The 12,277-nt window shown below is 35.1% G+C and overlaps 1 protein-coding gene across 15 annotated transcripts in view; it reads left to right on the forward strand.

Moving 5' to 3' along the window:
* The window catches only part of LOC112987028 (DNA polymerase kappa), a 37,179-nt gene that overhangs the window by 14,144 nt on the left and 10,758 nt on the right, over positions 1 to 12,277 (forward strand). For 14 of the 15 annotated variants that reach the window (XM_026106675.2, XM_026106682.2, XM_026106676.2 and 11 more), the window contains 6 exons: positions 5,453 to 5,605; positions 5,941 to 6,072; positions 7,625 to 7,778; positions 9,231 to 9,452; positions 11,280 to 11,404; positions 11,591 to 11,757. In XM_026106675.2, the coding sequence (XP_025962460.1) occupies positions 5,453 to 5,605; positions 5,941 to 6,072; positions 7,625 to 7,778; positions 9,231 to 9,452; positions 11,280 to 11,404; positions 11,591 to 11,757 (953 nt within the window). Of the gene's footprint in view, positions 1 to 4,354; positions 4,494 to 5,452; positions 5,606 to 5,940; positions 6,073 to 7,624; positions 7,779 to 9,230; positions 9,453 to 11,279; positions 11,405 to 11,590; positions 11,758 to 12,277 lie in introns of those variants that run through there. The other variant, XM_064502166.1, reaches the window with a different exon arrangement.

Raw genomic sequence — 12,277 nt, forward strand, 5'->3', positions numbered from 1 at the left:
GTGTGAGTTCTTTAAAAAATTCTCTCAATACTCCAGCAAAGTGAAATGATATTCTTATTTTGCAGATGAAGCAAATAAAGATTAAATGCATCCATTAATTTGTGATGCTGCTATGAGGCTTACAGGTCCTGAGTTTCATTGTACGATCTTCATTTGTATATTACAGATCTGCAAATCGCTTCCATAAATCAGTCAGTGTCTCAAATTGGGGCCCAGAAAAGCTCACAGTTACTGTTTATCTTCAAAAAGTTTGTTATAAGCTCACATGCCTCAACTGTTTCTGTTCATCCTTAACATGAATCGGTTAGGAAGTCTCTGCCTGTCAGTTTTTTGACTTTTCTGTGGTAACATCATTTAACCATGAAATCCATACTTCCATTTTCAGCCTTCTTCACTACAGAACTCTCTTTTTACAGAGAATATAGTCTTTCTTATAAAATGAATGAAACAGGTCCTATAAAAATTAGTGTATGATTGTGTAATTTAAGAATGTATGGTATATACATGAAAGCTAACAATTTGAATTGCTTAGACAACCTAAATGCTGTCTTCTTCTGAACTTGATTCTTTGATCTTGCAACTCTAATTGTCTTTTCTTTTGATTTTTTTAATGAAACTTAATTCATTTAAAAAAAATACAAAAGAGTGAAATTCTTTGCCCTACTGAAACCTACATTTCAAGGCTTAGGTTTGAAATCTATACGCCACTTGCTCAAATAGTGGTCTCCAGTGGAGTAACTGCTATATCAGCTGCCATCCTGCATGGGAACAATCATTAGAGGGTGATGAGAATCGCACTTTTTTGCGGGTTCAGATTTCAGATCTTTGCTGGCAACCGAGCTATAAAACATTTGGAAATATTGCACTTGGTTCCATCGTTTGTAGGCAGATGTACTGTGGTCTGTGATTTTTATGTTGCCCTCGTATCTTCATCCCAAGTTCTGACCCTTTTGCTCCCTCCCCTCCTTCCTTTCAATCTATCCTATCCTAAATCTTTCACTCTTTGTCTCACATGCCCAGATGACCATCAGTCTTTCCAAAGCAGTCCTTGTCTTTACCCCAGGGGGCCTCATCTAAGTCCCCGTCTCCTGGTCCAGCTGGCCTTTCTCTCTTGCTGTCTAGGATCCTAAATGCCTCCCCCTCTTCATGTCACTTACCCTTCAGATATTCTTCCCCAGAGTATTTTCTCCACCCTCAATGTTTGAAGTGTGGTTTGTCCTTTAAGTATGTGATTTGTGTTGTTTAATCAGCTTCTCTAGGTTTCTTAGGTATAGGTTCAAGTCTCATTGTGATCTTACCTTCTTTATTGTTCCTGTCTGTCAAATTCTTTAAATATTCCTCTTTTCAGTACTACCTTCTAATGCACCGTGAGAGAATTTGTTCTTTTCCTGAAGTTTCTAAGTGAGAGATGTTCTGGAAGTAAAAAGGTATCCATATATCTGCTTCCATTAATTCTACAAATTCTTTTCTTCAGATCAAATCTTCCTGGTTTGTAAGATGGTTAGAGGCAGAGATATGACTTCTTAAGTTGGCAGTTAATGCAAATGCTGTAATGTAAATACAAACTAACCAAAAACGCTATGCAATTATTGGATTTGTTGGACAAAATCCTGGTTGCATGTCGGAAACAGTGACGTAAACAAAACAAAATCTGCAACATAATGCTCTTTTTCTCAATACCGGGGTGTGTGTATGCCAAGATATCTTTGGTGGTATTTTAGGAAACCTAAATAATTAGGTTATCTGTTAATATCTGTTGATATTTTTACCATTTTCTTTAAAAAGCCCTCTTTGCAGAAGGGCACTTAGCACCACTGGTTTTGTAAATATTGGCTATTAGAAGGTACTTGTAAATCTTTTAAAAGCTGCCGTTTCCTTGTTAGAATATTTTTTTCTTTTTCTTTTCTTCTTTTAATAAACTGAAAGGTAAAAGATAGTTAAGAGTTTTCCTAACGAATGTCATTGCCTTATTATAAGGGAAAGTTTGTGTGTGTGCACGCGTGCGTGTGTACACACTATATAGTATCATGTAATTCTTTATTTTTGAGAAGTTATCTGTGACAGATTTAGAGTTGTCTTACTACATAGAGTACAATTGCTTGAGCTGCAGCAGTAGTTAATAATACTTTAAAACATATCTCACTGCTACCAGATTTGCAAACTGTTCTACTGACGTTTGCTATTTTTATACATAGGGATTTTAGCCCAGATTTTTCCTCTGTAAATAATTACTATGATCTTACTAAGCAGTATCAGTGTTTGGTCTCTCTTCACCCTGTCGGATGCTTTTATGAATATAAAAGAGATGTTGTATAAATTTTTTATATCTTTGACAAAGTAATATTTTAATGCAATTTAATATAGAAAACTTACATTTTTACATCATGGGATAAGAAATAATGCCAGGTTTCACTTCAGATCGTCTGAAAATAGCTACAAGCAAAATTAAACTTCTCAATAATAAGACTTATCAGCCTGACTTGCCTCTAAGAAACTATTCCGTAACTTTCTTCATCTTACTAGAGAAATACAGATGCATACGACTCTTAGAGTGAGTCTGGGTGTATTTGTTTTGGCATATTACTTTTTTTTTTTTCTGTTGAGAAGTTATATTTTTATATTTCTGATCAGTTTAATGTAATTTTACTTTTTTTCTTTGGAAGGATATGTTAGCTAATCAATAAGTATCATTTTAGACATACATTTGGGAAGAAAAAGCAAAAAAAAAGAAGTCTGTTATAAATATGATAAACCAAAATAAAGATTAAGTTATATAACTAGAGAAGCAAGAGACAGTATTCTTGAAAGTAATTAAGCAATTCAAATTTGAGAGTAACCTGCAAATGACTTGTAAAATATAGTATTTAAAAAAAAAAAACAAAGACATTCTTTTGTGGATGATAGTGAGTTAACCCTTGCTTCGTTAATAGTATAATGAAAATAAGCTTAGTCCAGAAGGATTTAAATGCAACAATCTGTCCTTTTTCTGTATATTGAATCAGGTAACTTCTCTGCGATTTCTTTGGTTGCTGTTTGAATGGATTATCTGTAACACTTTCCCTTGAGCCCTAAATCTGTCCAAACCATTTTGCCCAGCCTAGTAACCTCAGGGAGCATACGCTGTTCTTCTTTATGGAATAGCCTAATTTGAGGACCTGTTCTAGCCTTTCACGCCTCAAAACAACTTGGAGCAAACCAGAAAAAAGGGGTTAGTAAATCATTACTCAGGTGCAACACTCATAGCCACCTATCTTTGTTCAAGTGTCTTCATCTCTAAGGATGTTTCTTTGGATTAGGTTTTTATTTTTTTATCAAGCAGCTCTGTTGAGGGGGGGAAAAAGAGAAACTGTGTTTAAGTAACTGTGCAAATTGCACACAAGTATTCCTCTTCAGGACCCAGTGCAATCTAGCCAGAGACACTTCTGCACTGGTACCTTGATGTCATGTGTCATGTTTCATTACTTGTATTTCTTGAGCTCTATGATGCCTGAAGCTCACTGATTTTTTTTTTTCCAACAGCAACAGCCTTTTGTTGTGCAGATAGAGGTTAGCGTAGTCATCAGTGTGGTTAGATGATGGTAGTTTGAAAGCACTTCCTTTATTCTTTTTCTTTTTTTTTTTCTTTGAGATTTTCTTCTCTTGCTTCCAGAATGGTGTGTGGTATTGACCACATACTTGTCTTAAATGAATAAATTAAAAATCTTAAAAATTACCTGTTAAGTGAGGCAGTCATGCTTACTAATGAAACTCACCATGCATACCTCATTGATATTTGAAAAATACTTCAGAAACATGAAGAAAATGTTTTGTGGCAAGGACTGTGTGCCTGGCCTCTGCCTTGGACCATGGTAGAGCTGATCAAGCAGAGTACTGCTCATTCTACAAAGAGATGCAGCTTGTTGAGGGAAGAAGATACGTCTTTAACATACAAGAGAAACTCACTGCTTTCCATGTATGGGCGTCTTGTCAAAGTCAGCTTGCAGTTTTGCTAGCAATCAGCCTTATAGGATATGTATTCTTATAGTGAATATTGAGGAATATTAAGAAGGGATTAACAGTAGCTTACTAAGCAGGACAGGGACCTATTTGTTTCTGAGACCTACTTATTCCAGACAGGACAAGATAGATGGATCTGCCCTTTGAGCTGTTGGTCTCCTCTTTACCTGTCTAAGCCAATTTTCTGAAGTGTGATGGCTTCAGTTAGGAGTGTTGGAAACTTACACTCTATTAGCTTGTTTTTTTTAATAACCTGTGTCATGTTAGCTAAAGCTGTGTCTTCAATGGATTTTAGCAGGCTTCTGTCTGAATGAGGTGATGTACCCGCCCCCCCCCCCCTCCCCCAGCTGTCCAGTTTCTAAGGGAAGCTGCAGACCTTGGATGTGTGTAAAACACTCTGAACTTACAAGGCCACGCAATCAGTTTCCTGCCTTCCTCCCTCTTCCTGACTCTCGTACAGCTTATCCAGAAAAAGGTGAAAGGACAAATTATTTCAGGTAAACAAATCTGTAACTGTATTTTCTTCAGTGCTAAACTTATCCTAACTCAGTAAACCTCTAGAAGGAACCTCCGTACGTTCAACCAAAACTCATTCCACATTGATAGTGTTTGTGAGAAATGTTTTAAGTCAATGACACTTGCACAGATTTTTACTGAACATTGCACCATTATTGAAGCCTCCTTGACTGATGCAAACATTTACATGGAAGAACTTTGTTTTACTGTATTTTTTCTTTTAATTCATTTTTAGTTCAAGATTCTAACACTTAGGTGTTTTTGACAGGGAACTTTCTGAAATGGCATACATACATGCAGTTCTTAAAAGAAGAATAGGTTGCTAAGTTATACAGTCATGGCAGTTCTTAAAGACCAGAAGAATTCAAATGTAACAATCTGTATGTGTACGTTCTATTGTTTTCTCTCTGTTTCGCTAGAAAATCTAGTGCAAGCAGGAGTCTGATAGTGAAGGGACTGAGGGTTAAAGGAAGAGGCCGTACTCATTTTTGTCACCACTTAGGAAGATGAGGGTATTCATGTAATAGCAGCATTCTAACAGATACAGCCAATCAAGATTTGGTGCTTGTGTGTCTTGACGTTTCATGCATCTGAAGTGGGATACAGATTTGTTCAGCATATCACAAGGGCCTCAGTGTAGATACAATGCTTTTAAAGATATCTAGTAAAAAGAATTTGTATATCAGTACGTATCAAATATAAATGGTGAATGGCTATACATGAATAAACAAAACAGATTTTTTTTTTTATTTTTTGGAACTTTTGCTGCAGTAGTGTTCTCTCAGAGAATGAGTTGCGTCAGAAAGTGGTGTTTTGGGGTTTTTTGTTTTTTTTGTTTTTTTGTTTTTTAAATGTATGCCAGAGTTTTTAGGACCATCTGTACTAATGCAGTTCTGCCAGGTTAATAGGTTTTTAATTATTGGTTGTATACACTGTTCAGGTGGACAAACTTGTGATGGAACTGGAACAGAGCCGTAACCTTAGCTGTACTATTGTACACATTGACATGGATGCCTTCTATGCAGCTGTAGAAATGCGAGACAATCCAGAGCTAAAGGAAAAACCTATAGCAGTGGGATCAATGAGTATGTTGGTAAGGCCAAACATCAAGCTAGTACAGAAAGTGATTACATGAATCTGAAGAATAATAAGATGTATGATAACATAACATAATGTTACTGTTATAAAGAGAATTTTTACTGAGCATGTGGGGAAAAAATAAGAATAGAGGAAACATCTATTCTTAGACTATGTAAGTTTGGATTGTATTTTTCAGTGAAATGTAGTGATCAAAGTTTAAAAGTTTAGACAGACTGACAGGGGGGAAAAACTTGTATATTAACCCTTGGCTTCATCAGTCCTTTCTGTGTGGAGCTTTGTGGTTAGGGCTTGATTGCTGAACACTAAACCTATATCTTCTCTCCTAAGTCCACCTCAAATTACCATGCTAGGAGATTTGGTGTACGTGCAGCCATGCCTGGGTTTATTGCTAAGAAGCTATGCCCACATCTAACTATAGTGCCATTAAACTTTGAAAAATATGGCAAAGTGAGTAAAGAGGTAAGTCTGAAAGAAGCACTCTCTAACCAAAAGTCAATGTACTTTGTTTTAGACTTTATGAATATGTGAGTTTTAGATAACATGAAAAGTGGTAGTTTAAATGTTAAACTCTTCAGTGACGTGGCTTTCAATATGAATTAAATAGAACATTGCGCTTTTTGGCAAGGAGGCCAAAAAGCATTACATTCATCCATACTGCAATTTTAATGAAGTCAGTAGTGATGCTGATAGAGGTTTTCAAAACTATATAATGAACTAGTAATACTAATTGAACCATATTATACTCCTCTTCAGAACCATAGAGCAGAATCTGATTATTAGGAAGCTGCAACTATGTATGAAACTTGGAGATAATTATTTTGTACAAAGCATAATAATCATATGCAGTGCTAATTATTGGAAAGAGAAGCAAGGTACATTAGTGAGTTCAAAATGAAGATAGATTTGTTTTAAAAGGAGGGACTTAAAATGAAGTGCGAACAGGGAGGAAAGAAATTACACCTTGCTCCAAGGGAAGTGATTTTGCTTAGCACCAGGAGAAATACTTAGAATATACACAATCATGTTTAAAAAAAGAAAGACTGTGTGTTTTGTAGATCTTAAATCAAGCTCATGCATGGTACAAGTCCATTGGCTTCAGTAAAATTATGCCAAGATCCCTTTTTTAAAGCCTGCACTTCTTCACATGGATAAAAATAAGCTAATTACTAATTTTGATTGATTTTAATTTTGCTCACTTCTGTTTTAAGTAAATATATAAAAGTATTTCAGAGTTCAGGCTTTGAACTTGTTAGGCATCTCAGATTACGTGATATGTATTTCATTTGTTATTTTAGATAAAAGTGTTAAAGGTGCAGATTTATTGGTTTTATATTTATACTTTTCTCTTGGGATTTGGACTGAAAATATTTCAACATGTTTCATTTTGTCATTGAAAGTTGTACAGTGAATCCTGTCTTTAATCAGTTTCGGAAAGGTAAAGTACATGTGACCAAACATGACCACTTGTTTTAAGATGTTGCCTTTTGGGAGGATGCAGCTATCATTAAAGAATTTCTGATAAGTTTTGCCTGTGGTCCTGAACAATGCTCTAGATTATTCCCAAACCGTTGGTTATTACTTTTGTTTGAATGTAACTAAAAACCTAGTTTTTTCTTAAATTGCCTGCCTGATGCACCGTGCAAGGAGAAAGCCCCCTCAGATCATGTGCTCATTCCAAAGTTCTAGTGAGTTCCCAGATGCCCAGTGTTGCTCATGAGATTACTGCAGGGTCTCTGAACCTAGCATCTGTGGGGTCTTTATACACTGATCTTAGTGACTTCTAAGTAAACAGTGTTGCTCAAAACCTGTTTTACTTATTACTGATATCTTGCTACTTGTGAGAATCAATACTATAAATCTTCATTGACAATAAATTATTTGTTCTATAAATATCTTAAGTATTCCTTGGTCATCTCAAAGCTTCAGAGCGCATTTGTTCACCTGAAAATTGTGTGTTAAGATCTGCTGTTACAGCAAAAAGGCTTTAAACATTCACTATGTATTTATCAAGGTTAGAGAAATTTTGGCTGAATATGATCCCAATTTTATGCCTATGGGCCTAGATGAAGCCTATCTGAATATAACAGAGTACTTGGAGGAAAGACTGAACTGGCCTGAAGATAATAGAAGGTACTTCTTCAACACAGAAAGCACTACAGAAAATGGTAAGCTAATTATTCTGTTTTCGTGCACATGATGTACACATCAAATAAACTGCACCAATTTAAAAGTACAAGTACTTCAATATAAGTTCTTGGATAATTTGTACTCCCTTACATTCTGTGCCTCTGATTTTTGTATAGGTTATGCATTAACTTTCCCTACTACTCACCCATGCATAAAAGCTGTGCTGCTGATGAATCAGAGTTGGGGGGAATGTGCTTCTTTTTTTTTTTAAACTTGTGAATGATTACATTTGATAAATGGTGCTAGGTTTGTTAATCCCAGTCCAAAGTTTTAGATATGTATTTTGCCTTTACAACTCAACATGTTAATTGTGCAAGTGAAGAGTAATAACCTTATGACTTAAAAAGGTGTAGAGTTAATAAATGCATTGTTCTAAAGGTTATTGATATTTTGAAAGGATGTTTCCTAGTAGTATAGTAAGTCTTGCATAGCAGAAACATGAGAAATTATCTTGCAAAGACAGTGTGCCTAAGCTCTATTAATATGACTATTTTACAAGACTAAAAATGTATAAAGAAAGTGAGCCTTACAAGAGTGCAGTAGTGATTAAAATATGACTGCATTTCATTTGGCTCTAGAAGATGTAGTTAGAACCACCCCCACAGCTATATGCACAGTTGGGAATAATAAAAAAGGAGGAGTCATGCTAATGTTTGATGCACAAACCAAAACAATTATATTCTCAGTATTCAAAAATGATTGAAATAGCCTTTGAAATAGCCAAGAGGATAACAAAGGATACACTATACTGAAAAGCATTAGTAGAACAAAAAGAAATAAACTGACATTGTCTTTACAAAATAAGTGTCACTTGTGTAGTCACATGTCTGTCTTTTCGTGCTTTTTTCAAGTCTGTGTTCTTTTGAAACACAAGCAAACAGTCAGAATGTGAAGCTGTAATAGCAAAGTGTTTGTAGAGTCGGACACAAGGCTGCTGATTTTACAGTTCTGTGATGATCGCAGGTACAAATAAGCTCCCCAAGTTGGCTATTCTAGAACCAGATATTCTAGAACCTTAATTTGCTTGGAGAACATTGAAAAAAACTTCGGCAAAGGATTTCTACTACAGAAAAAGGGAGCCTCTGTCCTTTACTCTAATATGAAACAAAAATAATGCCAAAACCTTGACATTCTTCTGCTGTTACAGCAAAAGGGTTTAAACCTTGATTTTTTCTGGAAGTTAAGTCCCATCTCCTAGCCAATTCTTCTAATCTAAAGGCAAGCTCAAATTGTATTAAGAACAAAGCAGTTATGGCTCCCCTTTCTTAAAACAAAAAAGCAATGCAATTAGGTAAATAATTATATACTCTTTTTTATTCAAACAGAAAAAGTGAAATTGCTGTTGAACTCTTTTCAGTCACTGCAGAAGACAGTCAATGAAACATGCATTGTATGTAGATGGATTAATCGTGAATTCTTTTAAAACATAGGTAAACAGGATATAAATATGTCTGCCAAATTCAGTTTAAACGAAGATGCATTCTCTTCTTCACCACTACTGTTTGAAGACAACACATCTCTGACAGATGACCACCCTGAACAAAGAGGTCCGTCAGCGGTGAATTCGGTTGTCTTTGGAAATTCTGCAGAGGAAGTCGTGAAGGAAATTCGCTTTAGGATTGAACAGAAAACTAGACTGACTGCTAGTGCAGGTATTCAGACACACATGAATGATAATGCTTTGTATTTCCATGGTGTCTTCCACGCAGAAATCTCAGAGGGCATTGCAAGTATAAGAAATCAGTATTGCCACAGCATTCTCGTGCTGCATAGTAGTATGCCCTGTTTGTAGGTCTGTAAAGACTGACTTTCAGGTCTCAAAAAATGTTATAGGAATCAAACCCAGTTGTGTGTGTGTGTGTATGTATATATATATATATTTTTTTTTTTTTATATATATATAAAAGTTTTCTTAGTATTTGCAATGGCTTACGGTATTAGCAAAAAGAATGATCTAACTTTTTATTTCTTTCTTTTTGAAATAGAAGTAACATGGAAGAATGACTAGAGGGCTCAGGTGCTAGTCTTAACACTGATGATACTTATTTTAGTGCCTCACATAGATTGTTTTTGTAAGCTTGTGGTCATGGAGAAATCTGTTGCTGGCTGCTGTTAGTTTGAATAGCAGATCTATATAGTTAGCTGTAGTCTAATGCTTCTCCACGTTGTTCCTTGATTATGCCAATATGAACATTCATTAAAATGTTGCTTCTCTGAGAAGTGTCAAAGTTAACAAACTATTTTCTAGCTTTTTAATATTTCTCTTTCAAATTTTAGGGTTTTTTTAAACTTTGTGCAATCTACCTGTAAGTCTCAACTAATCTGATGATGTCTGGATTAAGTCCTTAGAAAAGAATAAATTCCTAGCCACTTAGTTTGGATGCTGTCCTTGTGGCTTTGTGATCCAGGTCAGTGAGTCATCAGGGAGTGCTGAGCTTTATGAAGCAGGTGTGGAAGAATGGGCAGCTATTCTAGTAGCTAGTCAGGGAAATGAGTAGTAGGCAGGGAAGTGTCAAGTGTAAGCAGAGGTAAAGGAACAGCTAACAGAAAAAGGCAGGATGAGACCACACATATATCATGGGTGATAGCAAAATAATAATTTTGTTCCAGTGAGGTTTTATCTTCCTAAGGATGAGTTACTGTTTAGAAAACAGGCATAGCTCTCATAAGTGCATGTGGGATTTTATGCCCAAAAATGAAAACCAGAAAGTGAAAAACACTGATAAGTAGTAACAAATAGAGTTATTTCTACCATCTTGACTAATAAATTACAGCAATAATTTATTAACAAATCAAAAGTTAGATCACTTTGACTGTAGAGCAGAATAATTCTATTTGTCTGTTGCTAACCAATTCCAGAGTTTATTTATAAAAACTTACTTTGATGGAAAAGAGCAAAGCCCTCTCCCCACCAGAAAGCATCAGTGAAATATATATCTCTTTTTAATACTAAATAACTACATAGTAGTGGTAGTCCACAGAATAATTTAGTTGGGTACATTTTGTCAAAATTAATTTAGTCCTTTTGCTGAATTGTGATTAGGAAATATCTCCTTTAGATTAGACTTTATTATAACTGTTGTAAACATTTCCTTTTCTCTTACTGTAATTACCACCATCATAAAATTGTTCAGTCATGTAACTGATGTTATTTTTAAACACATCGTATTTAACCCCTAATGACTGATTAGTGTTGTGTTACCCTGATTATCTCAAAATAGTAGGTACACTTCAGCTGGTGCATCGATTATATTTAAGCTGCCATATGTACTTTAAGTTTTTGCATGTCTACTACAAACATTTCTGCAGAATTATAACAAATCTAGTTATCATCAGTTATCCCCTGTCTTTTGTTTATGTTTGGTCTTTGCCAAATGCATAGGTTACTCTTGCATGTTTAGATCTTGGACAACTGAAAGTAAAGATTGTCTTGTATTTTAGATAAAGTATGTTTATTGTTTTGTTTGTTTGTTTTTAAGGAATAGCTCCAAATACAATGTTAGCAAAGATGTGCAGTGATCATAATAAACCTAATGGGCAATACAGAATTACACCTGAGAGACAAGCCGTGCTAGACTTCGTGAAAGATTTGCCCATTAGGAAGGTAAGAGATACCATGATGTTTACTACTATACAATCATGTATGTTTTTTATGCTCTAAAAGCAAGATTTTTACTGAAGAAATACACCTTTTTTAGGTAATCTGCCCAGTAGTGATTGATTTAAATTGTCTAGATATTGAATCTACAAACGGGAAGTTTCCAGCTTACTGATACTTACTCTTTTTCAGGTGCCAGGTATAGGAAAAGTAACAGAGAAGATGTTAAAAGCCCTTGGAATTGTGACTTGCTCAGAACTTTACCAGCAGAGGGCACTGCTTTCTCTTCTTTTTTCTGAAACATCTTGGCATAATTTCTTGGGTGTCTCACTTGGTTTGGGCTCAACACATTTGGAAAAGTATGTTTTAGGGTTTTTTTTAATGCATTTACAGTTTGCTGAACGCTTTCTTGTGTGTGTTGCATACTATGCATTTTACTGTCAAACCCAACAAATACGCAAATTTGTCTCATTTAATATATATATTTTTTAATAGTTTTGGGGCTATGCTTGTGTTGTTAGTATACTTACAGGTAAGATAAAAAAACTTTGGCTTTTTAATATTTGGCCGTTATGTGTAACAGCCATGTCTAATATGTGAAATCCAAAAAGTCCATCGGACAAGCTGCGCCTAAGTGTATACCAAGAAATTAAGTTAGTATTGTTTAAGATAACCTCATAATTACTAAAATAACTAATGAGAAATGAGTTATTTATCCTAAGCAAAGATCCTAAGAGCAACAGTTGTTGCTCTTTATTATATAATTCTAACATTCACGTTGATGTCTGATCTTCATACTTCTATTGGAAGTAACTTCAATTCTTTGTCTCCCTTCATGTTTATGTGTGTATTAAATAACATAAATAACAATTTGTGAAT

The sequence above is a fragment of the Dromaius novaehollandiae genome, chromosome Z (assembly GCF_036370855.1).
Source record: "Dromaius novaehollandiae isolate bDroNov1 chromosome Z, bDroNov1.hap1, whole genome shotgun sequence".
Lineage (NCBI taxonomy): Eukaryota > Metazoa > Chordata > Aves > Casuariiformes > Dromaiidae > Dromaius > Dromaius novaehollandiae.